The sequence below is a fragment of the Cotesia glomerata genome, linkage group LG8 (genome assembly GCF_020080835.1).
Source record: "Cotesia glomerata isolate CgM1 linkage group LG8, MPM_Cglom_v2.3, whole genome shotgun sequence".
Classification (NCBI taxonomy): Eukaryota; Metazoa; Arthropoda; class Insecta; order Hymenoptera; family Braconidae; genus Cotesia; species Cotesia glomerata.
This window is the reverse complement of record NC_058165.1, coordinates 522386-547221: the sequence shown is the minus strand read 5'-3', so window position 1 is coordinate 547221 and position 24836 is coordinate 522386. Positions and strand designations below refer to the sequence as shown.

At 30.9% G+C, this 24836-nt stretch overlaps 4 protein-coding genes across 5 annotated transcripts; 2 read left to right on the top strand and 2 right to left on the bottom strand.

Annotated features, from left to right (window-relative positions):
- Positions 1 to 378: 378 nt before the first annotated feature.
- On the bottom strand, positions 379 to 3081 carry LOC123270482. The gene is made up of 5 exons (XM_044736560.1): positions 2777 to 3081; positions 1590 to 1727; positions 1248 to 1397; positions 578 to 709; positions 379 to 521 (listed from the first exon to the last, which is right to left on the bottom strand). Exons 1-5 carry the CDS (start codon positions 2910 to 2912, stop codon positions 457 to 459), a joined length of 621 nt encoding a protein of 206 aa, XP_044592495.1. The 5' UTR covers positions 2913 to 3081; the 3' UTR covers positions 379 to 456.
- Positions 3082 to 5056: 1975 nt separating this feature from the next.
- On the top strand, positions 5057 to 14519 carry LOC123270449 (prion-like-(Q/N-rich) domain-bearing protein 25). The gene is made up of 12 exons (XM_044736505.1): positions 5057 to 5871; positions 8027 to 8266; positions 10478 to 10717; positions 10866 to 11105; positions 11279 to 11518; positions 11692 to 11931; positions 12105 to 12344; positions 12543 to 12782; positions 12931 to 13170; positions 13622 to 13792; positions 13859 to 14377; positions 14435 to 14519. The coding sequence occupies exons 1-12, from the start codon at positions 5748 to 5750 to the stop codon at positions 14503 to 14505; spliced, it is 2805 nt and encodes a 934-aa protein (XP_044592440.1). The 5' UTR covers positions 5057 to 5747; the 3' UTR covers positions 14506 to 14519.
- A 538-nt stretch (positions 14520 to 15057) lies between these two features.
- LOC123270469 (beta-1,4-mannosyltransferase egh-like) lies at positions 15058 to 17447 on the bottom strand. Its single transcript, XM_044736541.1, has 3 exons — positions 17301 to 17447; positions 16021 to 16829; positions 15058 to 15950 (listed from the first exon to the last, which is right to left on the bottom strand). The coding sequence occupies exons 1-3, from the start codon at positions 17314 to 17316 to the stop codon at positions 15378 to 15380; spliced, it is 1398 nt and encodes a 465-aa protein (XP_044592476.1). The 5' UTR covers positions 17317 to 17447; the 3' UTR covers positions 15058 to 15377.
- A 205-nt stretch (positions 17448 to 17652) lies between these two features.
- Positions 17653 to 24823, top strand: LOC123270470 (zinc transporter 1). 2 transcript variants are annotated; one of them, XM_044736542.1, is made up of 8 exons: positions 17653 to 17789; positions 18111 to 18214; positions 19207 to 19401; positions 19487 to 19709; positions 22062 to 22347; positions 22764 to 23097; positions 23906 to 24016; positions 24259 to 24823. In XM_044736542.1, exons 3-8 carry the CDS (start codon positions 19225 to 19227, stop codon positions 24460 to 24462), a joined length of 1335 nt encoding a protein of 444 aa, XP_044592477.1. In that variant the 5' UTR covers positions 17653 to 17789; positions 18111 to 18214; positions 19207 to 19224; the 3' UTR covers positions 24463 to 24823. The 2 variants fall into 2 exon arrangements, with proteins under 2 accessions (XP_044592477.1, XP_044592478.1); XM_044736543.1 differs by lacking the exon at positions 17653 to 17789 and adding an exon at positions 18020 to 18051.
- The last annotated feature ends 13 nt before the right edge of the window (positions 24824 to 24836 follow it).

Sequence of the window (24836 nt, the reverse complement as noted above, 5' to 3'; positions counted from 1 at the left end):
TGGTGGATCTTGTTTGCCAAAATCCACCTGCAGCACCAGAGAGCATTGCAGGAGTCTTGAATTGACTGATTGCTACAATTTGATGGCTGGCGGTGAGTTTTCTAAGGTTCTTTGGTGGGTGTTGTCATTTTCTGGTGGTCACTTGGTTCCAGGTCCTGGTGAATGCTGCTACCAGAATGATACGTGTCAAGATATCAAAGTCTGGTCCTACGTTCAGCCTCAGGAGCCGATATTGGAACACCCTGCGGATTATCCTGTTGATTGTGTGGAAAATATGTGCCGGTGCCCCGAGAAAGCAATTGCTGGCGATTATGAGTGTTTTATTTATTGGTTTGATCAGATATATTGATTAGGGATAGGAGTTTATTATCTAATGACTTTTTTTTAATTAAATAATTTATTTAAGCAATCATTATAAGTGTTATTTCGAGAATTATAAATAAATAGCGTGTTGGTTTAGTACTTGACGGTAAGAAGTGAGAAAATCAATAGCAGGAGCGAGTTCTCCAGAGATATCGATCCTAAAAGAGAATGAAAGGTTAGTGGGTGTTGGTGGGGCATTTGTGAGGGTTTATACCGTTGCATTTGAAGTCTTCTTCGTAGTAATCTTCCTTACACACGCATTTCTTTGCTGGGGAGGTGGCGTTCTCTCGAGTACATTCAGCTCCATCGCCGCATTCGTTGTCGTCGTTGCATATCGCGTGCAATGCTAGAAGAATAAGATACAAAAGTTATAGAGAATCAAATTTCCTACAAAATTTGTTTCAAACATTTTTTTTAGCTTCAATAATTTGGTTAGAATTTCATTTTGATCCGAAGAAAAGCCCTCAATACTTGATTCCAAATTTTAAACACTAATTTTTGAGGAATTGGATCGAGATACGGCAAAATCATAAGATACAAAAGTTGTAGAGAATTAAATTTTCTACAATTTTTATCTAAACTATTTTTCCGTAAGTCTGATAGTTTAATTAGAATTTTTATTCCTAAATTAGACGTCAGGTTGCGACGTCTTGTATTAATTATCACAAATTAAGGCTTTAAAATGAATTCTAAGCATCTAAACTCTCAGGATATCTTTTTTTGTCAATCCCAAATCAACCTAGAGAGCAACGGAGTCAAAATCGGGCCATGTCCCAATTATCGACTGGTTGGTACCAAAAACTGGACCACTATTTTTTTTGATAAAATCATTCTGGCGGTATTTTTAGGACAAAATTAAGCTAGGAAAGTGAAAAAAAAATCACCTTTGAACTGGTAGCTGCAAAATCCGTTGACTGGAGCCGATAAATCGCCGCAAAGACACCGTTTTTTGTCGCCAATCGGATCCTGAACGCAAGTTGTGTTTTGGATGGCGCTGCAGTCAGACTCTGCTTTGCACTCCCGAGCTTTTCCCACTGAAACAAAGTTGTGGGGTGATAATAAATAAATAATGATAATAATAAAAATGAAGTTTATCGAAAAAAAACATGCTGGCCGTGTCAACGGAAGTAAATTACATGTAAAATAAATAGGTGGTGATTGTAATTGTATATTGGATAAATAATATAAATAGGTTTATTTATATTATGGTCTATAAAACTATTTACAGCTGTTGTGTCCGACATGCGACGAGGAGCCCTTCAACCCGGTTGGTCGCATTCCGCTTCTTCCCATACTAGTTAATCGTTCTAATTCAAAAGCGCTTTTATTGAAGTTACTGCCAATTACCACCTCGTTATTGTAAGCTATAAAATGTAAAGACAAGTCTATCTAATGGTAGTCCTAGTCTACGGCTTACTACATAAGCTTTATTGTCAATTATTTTTTTTTTTTTAATGTTTATTACTGAGAATTTTTTTTGAGTCGGGTTTTTGGAGAAGGATTTATTAACTATTAATAATTTGATTTATATTAAGGCAATTATCAAATTTATTAAATTTTAATAAATATTTTTCAACATTCAATAAATTTTTATTTGGGAGGAAAGTATATTTATTAATATAAATAAACAAAATATTAATTTTTAAAGGGTGTTTTTATTTGTGAACACACAAAATATGCACAAGTTTTTGGACCACTACAAAAATGGCGATATCTCGGAAACGGTTTGAGATATCGATTAGGATCAAAGGACCAAACTTATAGGGCTTAAAATTTCCTAAAAATAATGTTATAGGTTCTAATTGATATCTCGAATTCCCTTTGAGATATCGCTGGTTTTATAACGGGTCAAAATACGCACGCGTTAAATGGTGTTCTGACGATTAAAAATTGTCGATATTTAAAAAACGAGCCGAGATATCGATTTGGTCCTAAGGACCAAATCTAAGGCGTTGAATTTCCTGGATTTTGTCCTAATTCCTAGTCGATATCTCGAGCCGTTTCCGAGCACTCGTCAAAATAAGAAGGATTTATTAACTATTAATAATTTAATTTGATAATTTGATTTAATATAAGAAATATTTTTTAACATTCAATAAATATTTATTGGGAAAAAAAGTACATTTATTAATAGTTAATAAGTATTTATTAATAGTTAACAAATATTTATTAACATTTAATAAATGGTATTTAATAAATAATTTATTGTTAATAAATATTTATTAAATCCTGATGTTAAGAAATCATTTATCAATAATTAATAATGCTTATTAAATATAAAAAAATCCTTCTATTTTTTGAAAAATTAATTTTGGCGCCAAAAATTCCCGCCAATAGTTAAAAATTAACCCACAAAAAATTCTCAATAATAAAAAAAAATATAAGCACTTTTAATTAAAAAAAAAAAACTTACCTGGAGTAGGAGGAGGAGGATTTTGATTCTGGGTGTTGGTTTTTCCAAAAGTTGTAAGCGCACTAGAATTAATGGGCAACAAAATCAAAAAAATAATAAAACTCAGGAGATTAATATACATCAGGTATTTTTTCATGATAAATATTCAATAATAAACAAATTAGAATAAAATTAATCACACACTGCACTTTTTTAAGTTTAGCTTTTGGAGACACGGGTTATACTGGTAGCGAGTCGATACCTGCGAGTCCTTTTAAAGCTTAACTCCCCCTTCCCCTTGCCAAAGAGGTAAGTTAAAATTATTGTGTTACCGAAACTGCGGTCTTTTAAAAATAATTTCTCATTTGAATAATAACTGTAATTATTTGTAAATAAAATTTTTATTTCATTTCAATTGAGGTATTTATGATAATTTTTCTTTAATAAGCCTGTTTGGGGTAACTTGGGTCGTTTTTTTCCTATGCAAATTTTTTTTTTAGAAAATTTTTTGCTCATAAAAAATTTATAAAAAATTTTATTCTCTCTAAAGTTTGTAAAAAAAATTTTTTTTTAATTTTAATATTTTTTATAAAAATTTCGATTTTTGAAATAATGAATTTTTTTTCAATAATTATTAAAACTTGGATAAAAATTTTAAAAAGCAATTTTTAGGAAAATTGTTGGGGATATCAAAAAATTTTAAGACAAAAATTGTAAAGAATTAAATTTTCTATAAAGTTAGTTTGAAAAATTTTTTTGTAACTTCAATAATTTAAATTTAAACGTAAAAATTAATAAATTATTTTATTGTTAGACTAATTGGCAATTTGCATTGATAATAACTGTTGTAAAAATAAATAATTTATACTAGCCCAATTTGTAATCGATTTTATTAGAGTCAAGCTCGCACGTTAACACAAATTCAGATCTTTTACAAGCTGATTTATTTTTTATTGAGATTTTAATTAAAATTATTGGAGAAAATCTTAGAAAAAAATTAGAATAGATGTTTTGAGTGAAAGAAACTTATTTAAGTTAGTAAAGAAAATAATAATAAATAAAATAAAAAAATAATAAAGAAAAAAACTTACCCGTGTGTGATAAGAGCCGAGAAATCACGATTGCCGACACGCAACGTCCTTAAATTCGAGCTAACACGAATACTTTGGCACAAAATGTCCGCGGCCTTTCACGTTGATGACGTTGCGAGAAGATTGTGACGTCATTTCTCTCGAGGTCAAGGTGTTTATCGACTGTTATTTCTTAAGTAATGCAATTCATAACTATTTTTCTAAGGTGTTGTTATTTATTTAGCGATTTTTTGGCCTCACTTTACTTTTTTAAGTCAACTAAAAACTCTTATATTAACTTGAAGCCTTACTTTTACTTGTTTAATTCATTACCCAAACCAGGTGCCTGGGCCTATAACCTGTTGGAATCTCTAGTGGAATACTGATGGAAGGATTTGTTTACATTCAATAAGCTTTATTAACTGTTAATAAATGATTTTTTAACATCAGGATTCAATAAATATTTACTAACAATAAATTATTTATTAAATACCATTTATTCAATGTTAATAAATATTTGTTCTATCAATAAATACTTATTAACTATTAATGAATGTACTTTCCTCCCGAATTAATATTTATTGAATGTTAAAAAATATTTATTAAAATTTAATAAATTAAATAATTGTCTTCAAACAAATTCAATTATTAATAGTTAATAAATCCTTCTTATTCTGACGAGTGCTCGGAAACGGCTCGAGATATTGACTAGGAATTAGGACAAAATCCAGGAAATTCAACGCCTTAGATTTGGTCCTTTAGACCAAATCGATATCTCGGCTCATTTTTTAAATATCGACAATTTTTGATCGTCATAACACCATTTAATGCGTGCGTATTTTGACCCGTTATAAAACCAGCGATATCTCAAAGGGAATTCGAGATATCAATTAGGACCCATGACATTATTTTTAGGAAATTTTAAGCCCTATAAGTTTGGTTCTTTGATCCTAATCGATATCTCAATCCGTTTTCGAGATATCGCTATTTTTGTAGTGGTCCAAAAACTTGTGCGTATTTTGTGTGTTAATAAATAAAAAACACCCTTTAAAAATTAATATTTTGTTTATTTATAGTAATAAATATACTTTGCTCCCAAATAAATATTTATTGAATGTTAAAAAATATTCATTAAATTAAATAATTGTCTTCAAATAAATTAAATTATTAATAGTTGATAAATCCTTCTCGTAAAATTTTTTTTCGCTCAAAAAAATAATCCAAAAGAAAATTAAATTTCCTACAACTTTTGTTTTAATGATTTTTTCCTAACTCTCATATTTTCTCCGAAATTTAACTTAGAACATTAGTCAACAAAATTGACCTTTTTAAAAAGGTCAGAGCCCCCCTCCAGCTGTCCTGTCCGTCGGCGATCTAAAGGATCGAGGTTAAGGATGTCATCGTGATTTGTTTCAAATTGGTGTTAATGGATTAGTAATAACAGATTATGGATCACCGATAACAAGGAATACATTTGTAAATATTAACACACAACACACAATTACCGTATAATAATTCAGGGGTGAGTTATTTGTCGGTATTATTGGATCGCGTGTCGCTTGACACCGGGGTAGAAGGGGGTAGGAACAGGCAGGTGGAATTAGTTTTGCGTTATTTAAGCCTGGACATTATAATACCGTATTACCGAGGTCAAGGTTACCAACATAATAATGGAACATTTTCAAATAACACGGTAGAAAAATTTTAATAACAATAATTAATTAATTACTTCACGTTCACTTTGACTCAACTTCACGTGTGGCCTAATTACTCACCCAACTTCTAAGAAGTAAGCTCTTGTCGATTTCGATAGTGGTATTATCAGCATATCGTAGCCTAAATCTCAAGTGCTTTGAATTATCGGTGCCAATATAAGCCCAGACTGAGCTAGAGTTCATCAGTCTGAAAGATACGACGATATTATGGCTAATTACGCAATATTCTGGTTGGTGATGTTATTTGGAACTGCCGCAAGTTCCAACCTTATGACTAATTCCAGTGGGAACTCCATCGAAGACCGCCTTCCTAGCATACCAAACGCTCAAAGTAAGTCAAAATAATCTATTGTTCCACTGTTCCATTGTTCAATTGTTCTGTGGTTCCATTGTTCCTCTGTTAAACTGTTCTATCAATCAATTTTTATACAGGTTTATTGTCTTTAACTTCCATTGTTGCTTTTTTCTTTGATTCCATTGTTCTATTGTTTCACTATTCCATTGTTCTTCTGTTCTATTGTTTCATTGTTCCACTGTTCTATTGTTCAGTGGTTCCATTGTTACTCTGTTCGATTGTTCTGTAAGCAAATTATTACATAGATTTATTGTCTGTTAGTTCCATTGTTCCTTTTTTCATCGGTTCCATTGTTCCACTGATCTGCTGTTTGATTGTTTCCAAGATTCTTTGTTTCTCTGTTCCTCTGCTTATTTGTTCTCCAGGTTAATCGTTCATTTGTTACATTGTACTACAGTTCCAATGTTTCATAGTCCGCCCTGATTAAGAAATATGATTTGGAATGATTCGAAAAATTTTAATAATTTCATATTGTATGATATCGCAAAATTATGATTCACAATTATTCAAAATGATTCAAAATTCTTAGTTCTGAATCATTTTGAATCATAATTATATTATTCAAAATTATTCAAAGTTTTTAGTAGTATATGATTTTAAATCATAATTATATTATTTGAAATTATTTAAAATGATTCAAAATTCTTAGCTGTCCATAATTTTGAACCATAACTTTATGACTTAAAATAACTCGAAATGATTTAGAATTGCTCATTTTGAATACTTAAAAATTGCTCATTTTAAATACTTAAAAATTGTAAAATTATGATTTAAATTAATTCAAAATAACTTGAAATTTAATTTCTATTAATTTTAAATTATTTTTTCGACATTATTATTAGAAATAATTTATTGCTTTTATAATCGACATGATCAAGTTTACGTAAAGGTAACAGTAGCTGCAGTAGAAAAATTTGATATTTTTGAACATATATTTGTTATAAAAGAGTGGGAAAATAAATTTACAATTATAGATATAAAAAAAATAGTATCAAAAATGGTATTTATTAGAGTAGAAAATTTATCTTTGATTTCTATGACTGACTATGTATGTCTACAACCCAATAGTTTTGAGGTTCAATAAAAAATAAGATTATACCTATGTAACAATGACAATTCAATCTTTTGTATCCCTATAACGACACCTTCATTACCATTCTATTTATCAAACTAATAACAATTAAATGATTATGATCACTCTGGGATCGAAAATATTAAAAGAAATTTATAAAATTTAAAATTACCCAAACGAGCTTTCAATGTTATTCAGTATTATTCAAAATGATTTGGAAGTTGAAATCATTTCAAATAATTTTAAATCATCTGAAGAACCAGAATTTTCAATATTATTTTATCATTCAATATTATTCAAAATGATTTGGAAGTTGAAATCATTTCAAATAATTTTAAATCATCTAGAAAACCAGAAATTATAATATTATTTTATCATTCAATATTATTCAAAATGATTTGGAAGTTGAAATCATTTCAAATCATTTTAAATCATAAAATAATATTACATTTTTTTATTATTTGATATGATATAAAATGATTCGTTGTAAAATTTATGCTTGAAAGTCAAATCATCCTGACAATTTGGGATGATTTGAAATGATGAAACCCGCGTCTTTTCGAATCATTCCAAATGAGATTTCTTAATCAGGGCGATAAAAAAAATAGCAGCTGTCTTAATTGATAACAATATTAACCACTTGTTTTGTCGAATTTTATTCTTATTATAATCTTGATGTCCTTATCAATTATAATATAGTTAATCACTATTACTATCTCAAAGATTACTGGCTTATAATAGATGTAATCAATCGATAGTAATTAACAAATATTTTATTTATCATCTTACTATCTTAAAAAGTAAGTTCTTATCGAATGGCTTCTTGAAAATTCGTAAGTTTTTAATGATCGCATTGAATTTCTAAAATATAATTGTATTTTTTTAGTAAAAGTAATTTGTTCCCAGAACAATGGAACAATAGAACATTATTGCTCTTGGAACATCATTGTTCTTAGAACAATAGAACATAATTGTTCTTAAAAAATTGTTGTTCTTAGAATAATAGAACATTATTGTTCTAAGAACAGGTCAGCTAAAACAATAAAATTTTTAATCTAGATAATAATACGAATTGTACAACAAACAATGATTGTACCATCAAAAATTCAGAGTGTACCAACGAACAATGTCGTTGTAAACAATATTACTTTGAACTAAACAACCAATGTGTTCCTGGACTAGGAGCTGATTGTTCCGAAACAATAAAATGTCAAGCTCAAAATTCGACTTGTGGATCAACTAACCACTGTGTTTGCGAATCTAGGTTCATCTTTTCCAATATCAGTCACTGTCTTCCAAGTAAGTGCTCAGAACAATAGAACATTATTGTTCTTAGAACAATAAAACATTTGTAACGGGTGGTTTTTCCGCTCATTGGCCCCTTAATTAATTTAATAGAAATAAAACAATACTTAGCAAAAATGATTCTAAATTAACAAGGGCGCCACCAGGATTTTGTATCTCGGTTCCTGGAACCGGAAACCAGAGCTGAGCTTATAATCTACAGGGAGAGAGAGAGGAGGAAGGTGGTCTGAAAGAAATAAATTTTTATTTAACAAAAATGACCGGTATTTATTTAACAACAAAATATGATAACAACTCGTGCCCTTGCACGTACACCGCTCACTTACAGCTAATTTACTTACAACTAACTTACTTCACGCTTTCCCCCCGGAAAGTCGCTACTACAACTTATATCTAACGGAGGATTTCGGGCTAAAACCGGCGACTCCGACTTATCAACAAGACACCTCGTACAAAGACATCAGTGTACGAGGGCTTATCAACAACGCCTAGCTACAGAAGCAACAGCCTAGTGACTGCAACGTAAGCCAAGAAGCCTCTGCAGCTCACGCACACACTCCACACTATCCTTACGTCGCGCTGTCCACCGGACCCTCACGCTCTATCAAAATTCTTAATCCTGACGGTACCCTCTTATGGAGCGTCTATACCGCAGTTTCTAACTAAGTCGCGCTGTCCACCGGACCCTCACGCTCTATGCCAGCGAAACACCTCGCAAACGGACTGCTCGCTTGCGAAGGAACGCTGGTAGCATTCACACACACATAACCCACGCGTCTCACACACACACTGACTCTACTTTACTTTTATTTTCTGGATTACGAAATTAAACTCCAAAAAAGTCAACGTTCAATTCTTACTAAAATTATTCAGTCATTAGCTCGAGATTGAAATCATAAACAATTTTCACAATTAATAATTACTACTTAAAATTTCCGACTTCAAAATCGACGCCTAAACTTATTTTAAAATTACCACGAGTTTAATACTCAGCACATTGTATAATCCTCAGAATATTCTCTATAAAATTAACTAAATTTCTCGGACGTAATCCACACTGATAAGTAGTTTTACAAAGAATTTTACCGGAATGATGGTATTAAATTTTACTTATTATAATTTTCACAGGCTTCAATTTCAATATAAGATTCAACCGCGTGGAATTTCCGACTAGACAATTATTATTATTGTTATTGTCGACTGGATAATTAATTAACAACAATTTTATCTCGATGTAAAAATAAATTTCGAAAATCATCCACGGTTATTTCAATTTCTAATTTCGTCGCAATTTTCTCAATACTTAATTTTCCAAATAATAAAATAGTTTCCAAAATTAATACGATATCAATATTTAATTCAAGATAATAAATAGTCTTAATAAAAGATAATTCAATTGTTGTAAATAGTAATAATAATCCAGTTGTTAATTTTACGATTTATTGCGTAATAAAATTCACAAGGAATTTGCGCGCTCAAAATGGATGCCGGTGTTCGTTACCGCGTAGCACGTTTTGACCTCGGGTACCGAATACTATGTAGTGTCGATTAGAACCTTCTCGATGTGCAGAATTTGATTAATATAAAATATATTTATTTAAGCCAATCGAAGATGTTAATAATTACTAACCAGCTGTTTTAATAAATTTAATTATTCACGACTTGCAAACCCAAGAGGTCTTGAACATTCCTTGGCCAAAAATCCCCAGGAGGAATGCTCCCAGCAATTAACGAATCAATTCGATTAAATAATTAATTATTATTGAGCAAAATTATTAAACAATTGAATTATCCAAACTTGAATAAATAAAATGAGAAGTAGTGTAATAAGTGAGCCGGGTATATGGCCCCAAGGCTCATCATTACCAAAGTCCAATACCTGGTGTGAATTTGGTTGAAGAAACTCTATGGTTAATACTCGCTTCCTTCTTTGGACTTCTTGATGTTACTCGTTGCAACACTTTACTACTTCTCCGGACACCACGCATGGCTCGTCTATGAAACGACCCCAAAAATACCCCCTCCTGCTCTCTCTCTCTCTATGCCCGAAAATAGATGCGCTCAAATGCTAGTCGAAAAGTTATCGATCTCTGGCGACTTATCGATTAAGGGTAATTTACCCTGTTACACATTGTTGTTCTTAGAACAATAGAACATTATTGTTATAAGAACAGGTCAGCTAAAACAATAAAATTTTTAATCTAGATAATAATACGAATTGTACAACAAACAATGATTGTACCATCAAAAATTCAGAGTGTACCAACGAACAATGTCGTTGTAAACCATATTACTTTGAACTGAACAACCAATGTGTTCCTGGACTAGGAGCTGATTGTTCCGAAACAATAAAATGTCAAGCTCAAAATTCGACTTGTGGATCAACTAACCACTGTCTTTGCGAACCTAGGTTAATTTTTTCCAATACCAGTCACTGTCTTCCAAGTAAGTTCTCAGAATAATTGAACATTATTGTTCTTAGAACAATAAAACATTGTTGTTCTTAGAACAATATAACATTATTGTTCTTAGAACAATAGAACATTATTGTTATAAGAACAAGTCAGCTAAAACAATAAAATTTTTAATCTAGATAATAATACGAATTGTACAACAAACAATGATTGTACCATCAAAAATTCAGAGTGTACCAACGAACAATGTCGTTGTAAACCATATTACTTTGAACTGAACAACCAATGTGTTCCTGGACTAGGAGCTGATTGTTCCGAAACAATAAAATGTCAAGCTCAAAATTCGACTTGTGGATCAACTAACCACTGTGTTTGCGAACCTAGGTTCATTTTTTCCAATACCAGTCACTGTCTTCCAAGTAAGTTCTCAGAATAATTGAACATTATTGTTCTTAGAACAATAAAACATTGTTGTTCTTAGAACAATAAAACATTGTTGTTCTTAGAACAATATAACATTATTGTTCTTAGAACAATAGAACATTATTGTTATAAGAACAGGTCAGCTAAAACAATAAAATTTTTAATCTAGATAATAATACGAATTGTACAACAAACAATGATTGTACCATCAAAAATTCAGAGTGTACCAACGAACAATGTCGTTGTAAACCATATTACTTTGAACTGAACAACCAATGTGTTCCTGGACTAGGAGCTGATTGTTCCGAAACAATAAAATGTCAAGCTCAAAATTCGACTTGTGGATCAACTAACCACTGTGTTTGCGAACCTAGGTTCATTTTTTCCAATACCAGTCACTGTCTTCCAAGTAAGTTCTCAGAATAATTGAACATTATTGTTCTTAGAACAATAAAAAATTGTTGTTCTTAGAACAATAAAACATTGTTGTTCTTAGAACAATATAACATTATTGTTCTTAGAACAATAGAACATTATTGTTATAAGAACAGGTCAGCTAAAACAATAAAATTTTTAATCTAGATAATAATACGAATTGTACAACAAACAATGATTGTACCATCAAAAATTCAGAGTGTACCAACGAACAATGTCGTTGTAAACCATATTACTTTGAACTGAACAACCAATGTGTTCCTGGACTAGGAGCTGATTGTTCCGAAACAATAAAATGTCAAGCTCAAAATTCGACTTGTGGATCAACTAACCACTGTGTTTGCGAACCTAGGTTCATTTTTTCCAATACCAGTCACTGTCTTCCAAGTAAGTTCTCAGAATAATTGAACATTATTGTTCTTAGAACAATAAAACATTGTTGTTCTTAGAACAATAAAACATTGTTGTTCTTAGAACAATATAACATTATTGTTCTTAGAACAATAGAACATTATTGTTATAAGAACAGGTCAGCTAAAACAATAAAATTTTTAATCTAGATAATAATACGAATTGTACAACAAACAATGATTGTACCATCAAAAATTCAGAGTGTACCAACGAACAATGTCGTTGTAAACCATATTACTTTGAACTGAACAACCAATGTGTTCCTGGACTAGGAGCTGATTGTTCCGAAACAATAAAATGTCAAGCTCAAAATTCGACTTGTGGATCAACTAACCACTGTGTTTGCGAACCTAGGTTCATTTTTTCCAATACCAGTCACTGTCTTCCAAGTAAGTTCTCAGAATAATTGAACATTATTGTTCTTAGAACAATAAAACATTGTTGTTCTTAGAACTATAAAACATTGTTGTTCTTAGAACAATATAACATTATTGTTCTTAGAACAATATAACATTATTGTTCTTAGAACAATAGAACATTATTGTTATAAGAACAGGTCAGCTAAAACAATAAAATTTTTAATCTAGATAATAATACGAATTGTACAACAAACAATGATTGTACCATCAAAAATTCAGAGTGTACCAACGAACAATGTCGTTGTAAACCATATTACTTTGAACTGAACAACCAATGTGTTCCTGGACTAGGAGCTGATTGTTCCGAAACAATAAAATGTCAAGCTCAAAATTCGACTTGTGGATCAACTAACCACTGTGTTTGCGAACCTAGTTTCATTTTTTCCAATACCAGTCACTGTCTTCCAAGTAAGTTCTCAGAATAATTGAACATTATTGTTATTAGAACAATAAAACATTGTTCTTCTTAGAACAATAAAACATTGTTGTTCTTAAAACAATATAACATTATTGTTCTAACAACAGGTCAGCTAAAACAATAAAATTTTTTATCTAGATAATAATACGAATTGTACAACAAACAATGATTGTACCATCAAAAATTCAGAGTGTACCAACGAACAATGTCGTTGTAAACCATATTACTTTGAACTGAACAACCAATGTGTTCCTGGACTAGGAGCTGATTGTTCCGAAACAATAAAATGTCAAGCTCAAAATTCGACTTGTGGATCAACTAACCACTGTGTTTGCGAACCTAGTTTCATTTTTTCCAATACCAGTCACTGTCTTCCAAGTAAGTTCTCAGAATAATTGAACATTATTGTTCTTAGAACAATAAAACGTTGTTGTTCTTAGAACAATAAAACATTGTTGTTCTTAAAACAATATAACATTATTGTTCTAAGAACAGGTCAGCTAAAACAAAATTTTTAATCTAGATGTTAATACGAATTGTACAACAAACAATGATTGTACCATCCAAAATTCAGAGTGTACCAACAAACAATGTCGTTGTAAACAATATTATTTTAAACTGAATAACCAATGTGTTCCCGGACTCGGAGCCGATTGTTCCACAACATTAAATTGTCAAGCTCAAAATTCGATTTGTGGATCAACTAACCACTGTGTTTGCAAACCTAGGTTCATTTTTTCCAATACCAGTCACTGTCTTCCAAGTAAGTTCTCAGAACAATAGAACAGTAGAACAATAGAACCACATAACCAACTTACCATCTTTTCAGTTCAGTCATTCGGGCAGCCTTGTGAAGAAAACGAACAATGTTCCTGCATGCATGACAAAAAATGCCAGTTGAACAACACATTCAAAGACATTGTTTGCTGGAACAAACAATGCACGTGTCAGCTTGACCACCACTACGCCTTCAGAAGTAATGCCTGCGTTCATACTTCAGGTGAGTTCTGGAACTGTCAAGTTCCTTGCTTGTTCCCGAACAATGATTTACGAATATTTGTTCCAGGAATCAACGAACAGTGTTCCATTGACGAGAACTGCGAGAAGCTACTGTTCGCGGAGTGCTACGAGAACAAGTGCGTTTGCAAACCGAACTACTTTGCATCAGGAGGTAAGTGCAAGATAGGGTTGAACGCTAATTGTATCACTAACGGCCAATGTTCCGCGGTGGAACATGCCAAGTGTAAGGAGGGTAAGTGCAAGTGCGTGGATAAGTTCGTGGAACGGTCGGTGGAACTTTGCGTACCGGAGAGTTCTTTCGGCGGAGACTGCAAGTACGTAGAACAATGTACCAGTCAAACTTCGAACGCGACTTGCGAGGCGACGACAGATGGCGCGAAGGTGTGTGGATGCGGAACCGGGCAGCACCACCACGCCTCCGGGTGCTTCCCAACTAAAATACTGGACGAACGATGTGACTCGGACAGCGAATGCTTCGTAACTTCCAAGTACGACAGCGTCGCCTGCATAGAGAACAAGTGCGTCTGCGTTGAAGGATTTGAAAAGGTCAATGGAACATTCTGCGGTACGTCAGTTCCTGCTTGTTCCTGAGCGCTTTTGCTGACAATAATTTTTGTTCCAGGTAGCGCGGGTAGTACTCTCGGATCAGCACTGTTAGTTTTCTTTATGGTGGTTGTCAAGTCTGCCATCTAGGAACGATTGTTTCATAGGAACTAAAAGGCGCTGATTTTTTATTTTAGTTTTATATTTTGTACTTTATGCATTGTTCAATAAAAATTTTTGTAATTATTAATTGGAAGTATTGTTGTAAATATTTGTAAAAGGAACATTGTTCTTAGAACTTAAGGAACACTGTTCCTAGAACAGAAAGGAACATTGTTCCTAGAACATGAAGGAACATTGTACCTAGAATACAAAGGAACATTAATTATACAATACATGGAACATGGTTCCAAAAACAATAAATAATAATTTTTTATTCTATAAATAATTTTAATATTTATTTTACATTTGATACAATATTAAATATTAATTTTACAACGAAGACATTAATTAATAAATCAAGAATTAAATTGATTACAATGTGCGTTTATAAAAAGAATATTTAATTAAAGGTTAATACTTAAACTTATCTTTGATATGATGAATGATTAATTAATTAATACTTTGGTAAATAAAAATAGTGTGGACCGTAAAAAAATAATTAAATTTGTTTGATTTTTTGCAGGTGGAAGATTTTTTTTGCGCCTATGACTAGACTTTAATTAAACCGAAATTTATTTTTATAAAGTTAATAACTTAATGGCACTAAGTTAACTCTTAAATTCTAAATAATAAAAGCGTTCATTATTATTATTATTATTTTATACAGTATGATCCTTTTTAAGTAAATACCAAGTTTTTATTTACAAACGCGATTGTCAACGAATTTTTAATTGAAAATTCTAAAGTAAAAAATTTGTATCGCTTAATTAGCAATATTTGTCCTTTAAAAATTTACAAAAATAAATAATAATAATAATTGAGGCAATTGAAACCGAAAATGTATAATAAAAAAAAGAAACTTAAACAGTGACAGGAGGTTGATGTTCCTTGCTGACGACGTAGAACTTGTGTTTCTTTCCGAGCAGCGCCCAGACGACTGCGATGTTCTCGGTGACGAGGTTGAAGGGAATGATTGCGAGGGCTCCGGATATGAACGCCAGATACCGGAAGAGCCCGAACCTGCTCAGGGAGAAGGACTTTATCACCCCGAAGACGTACATGTAAATGCTCATCGCCCCGATGAACGCGCACAGCCCGTCGAGGATTTTCGGACAGCTGATAGGGCAGAGACCCGCCAGGAGAATGTTTGAGGTCGACAGTGGGAGGGTCGCCCACGAGTACCAGCTGACCCCCAACAGGAGCTTGTTCTTCAGGGGAATCTGCCGAGAGTGGACCACCAGGTAGATCCCCTGGATCCACCGCTTACGCTGCTGGATAAAGTCCCAGATAGTGAAGGGAGACTTTTCCCACATCTCACCTTCGACGAAGTTGAACGAGTGCCCGAGACTGAAGGCCTTTAATGCGAAGAAACAGTCCTCGGCGATTGACCCGTCTATCCCGTTGTCGAAGCCGACCTCTCTTTCGGCCCCCGCCTGGAACAGACCGCCAAAAATTATAACCATCATAATAAAATGATAATGATCATTAAAGAGAGTTAATTACCTGAGTGACCACGTAGGAGCCTTTCATGCTGAAGAGCGGCCGGTGGAACATGTTGAACTGGAACCGGAGCTTGCCCATGTCGTCGGCGACGCGGAAGCAGTCGGCCATTGTCGTCACCCAGTTGACCACCGTCTCGTTAGCGTAAGTGATCAGTCCCTGGCCGAAGGGGTGCTTCCCGTCCAGGACAAAGTTCAGGATCCCCCTTAGGGAGTTGTCAGTCAGGAGAGTCTCCTCGTCGAGGTGGACGATCCAGTCGTGCTCGGCCAGCTCATTTACCCCCTCCTCAAGGCAGTACTGGAGGGCCCGAGCCTTAAAGAGGGCCCCCGTCTTGGTCCGGTACTCGGTCGGGACCACCAGCTCTCTCAGTCGCCGGTGGGACTTTAGCCCCAGGGGCTTGTCGGTCACCACCTCGATCTGGAAGTTCTCCAGACCGACGTCCAGGCACTTGTTCAGGTTCCAGGTGACGTTCCTCGAGACCAGGTGAGGATAGTCCCCCCGAGTGACCACCCGGATGCTGATGAACGGCGCCAGAAGGGGCGAACCCTTCAGCGTTACCTTGTCCGGGAAGGCATTGTACAACGTCAGTCCCAGGAAGTTGAACAGCGACTGCGGGAGCGCCAAAAGCGTCAGCAGTCTCAGTAGGAACAGCAGAGGCGCCACCACTCCGTACCGCTCCCACGAGTCTATCCTCGGTTTTTCTTCGCTGTCCAGGACGCTCAGTACTCCCGAGGTGTACTCGAAGGTTGTTATTATCAGGATCAACAGGCAGCAGTGCGACACATGTTTCACTGTGCTTGTCATTAATGTTCCTTGAATGTTTATAATAATTTCACAAAATTTGACAATTAAACGTCAATTAGAAATTATTATTAATTTTTATTTCAAAGCTTAATAATAATAATTACAAAAATAAATAATAATGAAACTATTTAAATAATTCAAAATTAAATTTTTTACTAATATCAGCTGACAATTTTTTAAATTAAAAAAAAAAATTAAGCTAGGTCTAAAAAATTAATTTAAAAAAATTTATTATTTATAAGAACTTCGATATAAAATTTTTAAAATAAATTTCTTTGCCATAATTTATTATAAAAATGATTACTCAATTTTATTATAATAAAAAATAACCAAAAAATTTGCAAAAAACTTGCCATTTTCTTAACATAACCCCCGCAACCACTTTTTACATCCAGACTCTGTCAATCACTCACACTGTCAATAACAACTTCCTATCTCTTAAGCCAAAAAATTAACAAAAATAAAAATCATGAACTTACCTGGCAAAAGTGTCATGTTTACTCAACACTCAACAAAAACAAAATTGTTAAAACTTTCTTAGCGTCTATGGTTGTGTGCTGTCCATCCATCAATCCAAACCGTCCATCCAATGGTCTAACACTAACACATTATACACAAGTATTATTCATGAATATTCATGCAAAATAATTAAACTATATAAATTTATACATTTAACAGCTGGTAAAATAGTTCGCGCTACAATTTATACAACAGTTCTGGGGCAATTTAATTTCAATTAATTCCACCAGATGGCGTCAGTGCAACATTTTAAAGCAATCAGCTGATCTGTCTAAAATTCTGCTGTCTAAAAAATTTTGACAATTAAAATAAAATTTTAAATTAAATAAAATTTTTTGAAAATTATTATCACAAACTTTTGAATGTTTTTTTAGAATTTGTTTTAATTTTTAAGTGATAAGTTGAATAATAAGTTATCAAATGCGCTTCAAGGTATCGACTAAACAACAGTAAGTGCTTTTTTTTTTTTTTTTTTTTTTTTGTACAGTCGCGTCACCCGTCACCGTAACGGCGAGTCATTTTTCACACAACAATTCACTCAAATAGACAATAAAAAATTACCTCTGGAAATTTTTTACTAAAATTTAATATTTAATATTTTTATTATTTTATTTATAATAATAAATTTTTATTGAAATTTATTAAGTTAAAATATTAATTATTATTATTATTATTGAAAATATATATTTTGTTTTTTTGGTTATGATTTTGGTGAGTTTTTTTTAATAAATATTTTTGTGTTAAAAAAATTAATTGTAATTTTATTTCAGATAATGGTGGAAGTTTCCGCAAAAATGAATTCATTTTGTGATGGCTGAAGTTTGGTGATTGGTTTTTTAATAATTTAAAATTTTTATTGTCAATTTCAAGTGAGGTGAGTTATTTTTTTATATAGTTTTAAGTTTCTGCTTGTGAGAAGAAAAATTATTTTAAGTTTTAGTTTAAATTCATTTATTTTTTAATAAATTAAAAATGCAATTTTTTAAAAATTATTTTTTGGAACAAAACTTTTTGTTAAATAAAATTAAAAAATCGTCAAGTAACAGCTAACTTTAATATCATAAATATTTCTTTTAATTAAATTAGTCATAGCAGTTCTAAGAATTTTTTTTTGAATTAATAATTGTAAAAATAAGCTTGAAAAAAGTATGAAATTATTCACAGTAATTTTTATTTAAATTGTTTTTGCATTAAAAAAAATTTTTTTTCAATTTTAGTGACATTTTTTATGAAAATTAATTAAGCAGATATTTTAGAATTTTTTTAACAAATAAATTATGACGAAAAAAAATTGGAAAAAAAATTGACATGAAGAAATTAAAAAAAAATTAAAAATCGAATTTTTTTGAAATAATTTGTTTATTAATAAAAAAATTTAAAAATGTGACTGCTAACTCGAATGTCCTATATTTTTTTTTTTTCAATATATATAATAATAATTTTTGCTTAAAATTATAATTATTAATTTTTGCTTATTTTTTAAAATACAAAAATTATAAAATTAATTTTCTTTATATAATTCCAAAAATAAAAAATTACTCATAAAATTTTCTATTTTATTAAAAATGATAATAGTAATAAAATCTATCAAGATATATAAATATTCTCTAAACTGATAATATTAAAAAATCAACATTATTTTTTGACATAAGAAGATTAACCGATTTACTTAAGTGATAACAAGTTAGATTAATTTGAAGTATTACTACCAATAATAATAATAACTTACATATATATTTTTTTGAACTAGTCCAATGATAAGATTCAGTCTTATAAATTTATAAAATTTTTATTTTTTATTCAAAAAAAATTAATTGCCATGAAAAAAAAATATTTGGTACAAAAAATTTTTATTTTTTTTTACAGATAAATTAAAAAATAAAAATGGGAAAGTATACAGGAAAAAAATGTCGTTTATTAACGATGTTATGGCTGACAGCATTTTTCTTCCTAGTGGAAATAATAGTTGGGTATGTTACTAATTCAATGGCGTTAATAGCCGATAGTTTTCATATGTTATCAGATGTGGCAGCGTTAGTGGTTGCGTTTCTTTCTGTCAAGGTCAGTTAATTGAATTCATTAATTAAAATTTAAATTTAAAAATAAAATTAATTATTAATCACTAATTGTAATTAATTTTTAACAGATGTCGCCAAAAAAATGGTCGAAAAACACATTCGGTTGGGCGCGAGCAGAAGTACTTGGCGCGCTAGTTAACGCCGTATTCTTAGTTGCCTTATGCTTTAGTATAACTGTTGAAGCCTGTAAGAGATTTATCGAGGTCGAGGAGATCCATGAAGCTAAACTCCTGGTGATAGTCGGAGCTCTGGGGTTGTTTGTCAACCTCATAGGATTGTGTCTTTTCCATGGTAATTTTTTTTTGGTAATTTTAAATTAAAAAAAAAAAAAACAAAATAAAATTTATATCTTTTGAAATGACCTTGTATTTTGTGAAATATTGACATTTTTAAAGATATAAGCTCATCCCGATGTTACAATCATCGAGACCTTTCATTTGAGTGCCCACATCAATTTTTAATATATTTTATATATTTATATATATTATATATATGTATATGTGAAAAATATATCAAAAATGCATGTGGGTACTTAAATGAAAGGTCTTGATGAGCATAACATCAAGATGAGCTTATATTTTAAAAAATATCAATAATTAAGAAATTACCTTGTATTTTGTCGACTATTGACATTTTTAGAGATATAAGCTCATTCTGACATTATACTAATCGAGACCTTTCATTTGAGTACCCACATCAATTTTTAATATATTTTATATATTTATATATATTATATATATGTATATATGAAAAATATATCAAAAATGCATGTGGGTACTCAAATGAAAGCTCTTGCTGAGTATAACGTCAAGATCAGCTTATATCTTTATAAATGTCAATAATTAAGAAATTATTTAGTATCTTGTCAACTATTGACATTTTTGAAGATATAAGCTCATCCCGATGTTCCTCTCATCGAGATCTTTCATTTGAGTACCCACATCAATTTTTCATATATTTTATATATTTATATATACCTTATATACACGGAAAATAATGTGCAGTATCATTTACTACAAGATTGCAGTAAATGTTTCTGTAGTTACAAATATCATATAAGTGATAACAGTTACTAAATATCCGTCAAATTTTACTAAGTGAATAAGTTGAATTTACTCCAATCTTGCGGTAAATTCTACTGCACACTGCAATAACAAATACTCCACGTGGGAGTTGAAGGTACTACAGAAGGAACCGTTCCCGCTATTTCGCCAATTAGAGGTTAGTCTCTTGTTAGTATACTCGTTTATTATAGCGTCTCATAAATAATCATCTGTAAATGAAATACTAAACGTCACACTGATAAAAGGATTTGTTTATAGTTAAAAATATTTGTTAATATTCAACAAATCATTTATTAGAGACCACTTTTTAGTCTTTAACAAATATTAATAGTATTTAAAAAGATTTATTAATATTTAATAAATTAATATTAGATTTATTAAATACAAACAAATTATTTTAAATATTAAAAAATATTTGTTTAATACTAAAAACTGGTCTCTAATAAATGATTTCTTAATTATTAACAAATATTTTTTAATACAAATAAATCCTTCTATTTTTATAAAAATAAAAAATAAAAAAAAAAAATACAGACATTTTTTTTAAATTCATACTTTTTTAAAACCCAAATATATTTAGGATAATTATGTTCAATCTGTTTGTTTTTACGACGTATATATGATAAAAAATGCCGTGAGAGAAAAAAATAAAGATTTCGACAGTTTTTTTGCCATCAAAAGTTGGAAAAAAAATTGGCTCTCATTTTTTTGGATAAAGTTTCTATTTTATCTTTTTTGATGTTTTTAATATATATATTTTTTTTTTTTTTTTTTTGAAAAATACATAAAAAAAACGAACAATTAAAAAAAAAAATGATCAATTTGATCAAAAAAAAAAAAAAATATTATGGCCCAGCATGGATGAACCCCACTTGTAAATAATTACCATATTTATTATATATAAATAACTCAGTAAGTAATTTTTAATTATAAACTATAAAAATTTTAGGTTATATACCGTTTATTTTTATGCAATTGGTTAACCGCATATTAATTAAGTAAATTGAACTACAATTGGAGTTACAAATACCGCATGCTGTAGTATATCTTACTTTTTACTACAGTTAACGCTTAACTACAATATTGGAGTAAATCTACCCACAGTTTGGAGTTGTCTCAGGTCATACTATAGCCTGCGGTAAATAGAACTACAGTTGTTGTTGCCACTACCACAATTTATTTTCCGTGTATGTATATATGAAAAATATATAAAAAATGCAAGTGGTTACTCAAATGAAAGGGGGTGCTCTTGATGAGTGTCACATCAGGATGAGCTTATATCTTAATAAATGTCAATATTTTAGAAAGTACAGTCGAATTTAACAAAAGTCTTTTAATAAAACAAAATTTCAATTTTTTGAATTGTAATTTTAAATTAAAATTAATAATCATAAAAAATTTTAGATAGAAAAAAAAAGAAAATAGAAGAAATAAATTACTACAAATTGTGCCCTCTCTCCTGTCCACACCCGTGTAATTATATCCTTCCCTCAACGTCCTACCTAGGTTTGTTCAAGTACTTGGCTCAAGTTTTAAACCCGAAAAATAATAATTAAACCAATTTAAATTAAATTTACAGAACACGGAAACATGCATGGACACTCTCATGGAATTTCTAGAAGTCACAACCGACTGAGCACCCTCGTTGGCACCGATGACAATGACAATGATCATGACAATGACACGACGACGAGCACCGCGTATCGTCCCGCTAGTCCGGTGAAAAAGGTCCACCATGGACATAGCCATGATGCCAGTCAGATGAACATGAGGGGCGTATTTCTTCATGTACTTTCAGATGCACTTGGCTCGGTTATTGTAATTGTTTCTGCGTTGATTGTTTGGCTGACTAAGTGGGAGTACAGGTTAGTTACTTGGCACGAAACAATTCAAAGTACTTGGGATAAAAAATGACATTTTTTCTTAAATAAAATACGATAATTTTTAAAACAATTTTTCATGCCAAGTAAATAAAAATTTTTAAGTACTGGGCATATTATAACTTTTTCAAATCATAAAAATTAATATTTAATATTTTTTCATGACAAATAAATTTTAATATTGTTTACCTGGCATCAAGAATTAAATTACTTGGCACGAAAATTAAAAAGCACTTGGCATGAAAAAATAATTGAACATTATTTTGTTTTATAAAAAAAAATATTTAAAAAAATTATAATATGCCAAGTAAATATTTATTATTGTTTACATGGCATTAAAAAATAAAAAGTACTTGGCACAAAAAAAAATAAAAAAAATTTATTTTTAATTAAAATTAAAGATTCTACATCGATCCAGCTCTATCACTGCTATTAGTTTTACTAATTCTCCGATCAGTGTGGCCGCTACTTCAAGAATCAGCGTTGATTCTCCTCCAAACAGTCCCGACACACATTCAAGTAGAAGCTATCCAGCAACGATTACTGGAAAATGTAGATGGTGTTTTGGCAGTTCACGAGTTCCATGTATGGCAATTGGCTGGTGATCGAATTATTGCATCAGCTCACATCAGATGTCGTAATTTATCTGAGTACATGAAAATCGCTGAACAGGTCAAAGAATTCTTCCATAATGAGGGCATACATTCTACTACTATCCAACCTGAGTTTATTGAGGTAATCTAAATTTACATAGTCAAGAAATGGCCTTGTATCTTGAGAACTATAGACATTTTTGAAGATATAAGCTCATCTCGATGTTACACTCATCAAGACCTTTCATTTGAGTACCCACATCAATTTTTCATATATTTCATATATTGATATATATATTATATATATGTATATATGAAAAATATATCAAAAATGCATGTGGGTACTCAAATGAAAGCTCTTGATCAATGTAACATCGGGATGACCTTATATTTTTAAAAATATCGATAATTAAGAAATTACCTTGTATCTTGTGAACTATTAACATTTTTAAGGATATAAACTCATCCTGATGTTACACTCATTAAAATCTTTCATTTGAGTACCCACATCAATTTTTCATATATTTCATATATTTATATATATTATATATATGTGTATATGAAAAATATATCAAAAATGCATGTGAGTACTCAAATGAATGCTCTTGATGAGTGTAACATTGGGAGGAGCTTATAACTTTTAAAAATATCGATAATTAAGAAATTACCTTGTATCTTGTGAACTATTAACATTTTTAAGGATATAAACTCATCCTGATGTTACACTCATTAAAATCTTTCATTTGAGTACCCACATCAATTTTTCATATATTTCATATATTTATATATATTATATATATGTATACATGAAAAATATATCAAAAATGCATGTGGGTACTCAAATGAAAGCTCTTGATGAGTGTAACATCGGGATGAGCTTATATCTTTAAAAATGTCAATAGTTAAGAAAGTACAGTACAATTTAACAAAATTATATATTATTTTTTTAGTATCACTCGAATAGTGAAGTCAAAGAAACTCCTACTGAAGACTGCGTATTAGATTGTCCTAAAACTGACAAACCGTGCAATCAAGCAACCTGTTGTGGTCCTTCTAAGCAGGTTAATTATTTCTTAATTAATTATTATTAATATTATTTTATTAATACCTGATTTTACCGTTTAATACCTGATTTTACCGATTAATACAGTATTACCTGAAAAATCCTCCATCCCCGTCATTATTTTTCCGATGTTGTGAAGCTTTACATTCTGAATCAAGTTCAATCGCCTATATGTAATGAATAATAACTATTATTATTATTATTCTTATTGTTATTAATATTATTATAAAAATTTTTTAGGGACGTGAAACACCATCACCAGGTGAAACACCATATATGTGCCGACAGCGGAACAGTTTAGCACGATCAAACATAGCAATAAGCGGAATAGGCATTAACGCTTCATCAAATGGCGGTCAAGAGCATCAAGAAGTTAACGAGATGGAACGTGGTTACCTACTGTCTCAATTCCGTCCAACTGCACCAGATAATCCGCAAGTTTGAATCCGGCTGATTCTATCCCTGATTTATTAATTATTAATTTAATTAATTAATCATTAATTTAATAGAACAATTTATAATTATTATTTATAATTAATCACTATCTTAAGTTTTATAGTGCCGGGTATTCAAATCAAACTGCTGCTGTATTATAATAATAATGTCAAGTATGGTAATCCTTAGTGACTATACTATTATTATTATTATAGATTTATTAGAGTAATTAAATGGATAAAATTTTTTACTATAAGTGCTCATTTTTGAATGAATTTTTAATAACCGTACAAATTTATCGGATGTTGCAATTCATTTTGTGAATTTTTTTTATGTAAATACAAGACTTAATAAATCAATTTTAAAAGTTTTTCTGAATATAT

Coding starts and splice junctions, on each gene's coding strand:
- LOC123270470 (XM_044736542.1), top strand. CDS start 19,225: ATGGGAAAGTATACAGGAAAAAAATGTCGTTTATTAACGATGTTATGG. Junction 22,348..22,763: donor CTGACTAAGTGGGAGTACAG/GTTAGTTACTTG, acceptor TTAAAATTAAAG/ATTCTACATCGATCCAGCTC. Junction 23,098..23,905: donor TCCAACCTGAGTTTATTGAG/GTAATCTAAATT, acceptor TTATTTTTTTAG/TATCACTCGAATAGTGAAGT.
- LOC123270469 (XM_044736541.1), bottom strand. Junction 15,951..16,020: donor GCTCCTACGTGGTCACTCAG/GTAATTAACTCT, acceptor GGTCTGTTCCAG/GCGGGGGCCGAAAGAGAGGT.
- LOC123270449 (XM_044736505.1), top strand. CDS start 5,748: ATGGCTAATTACGCAATATTCTGGTTGGTGATGTTATTTGGAACTGCC. Junction 5,872..8,026: donor TAGCATACCAAACGCTCAAA/GTAAGTCAAAAT, acceptor TTTTTAATCTAG/ATAATAATACGAATTGTACA. Junction 11,519..11,691: donor TACCAGTCACTGTCTTCCAA/GTAAGTTCTCAG, acceptor TTTTTAATCTAG/ATAATAATACGAATTGTACA.
- LOC123270482 (XM_044736560.1), bottom strand. CDS start 2,912: ATGAAAAAATACCTGATGTATATTAATCTCCTGAGTTTTATTATTTTT. Junction 1,728..2,776: donor TCCTCCTCCTCCTACTCCAG/GTAAGTTTTTTT, acceptor TACATTTTATAG/CTTACAATAACGAGGTGGTA. Junction 1,398..1,589: donor GCATGTCGGACACAACAGCT/GTAAATAGTTTT, acceptor ACTTTGTTTCAG/TGGGAAAAGCTCGGGAGTGC.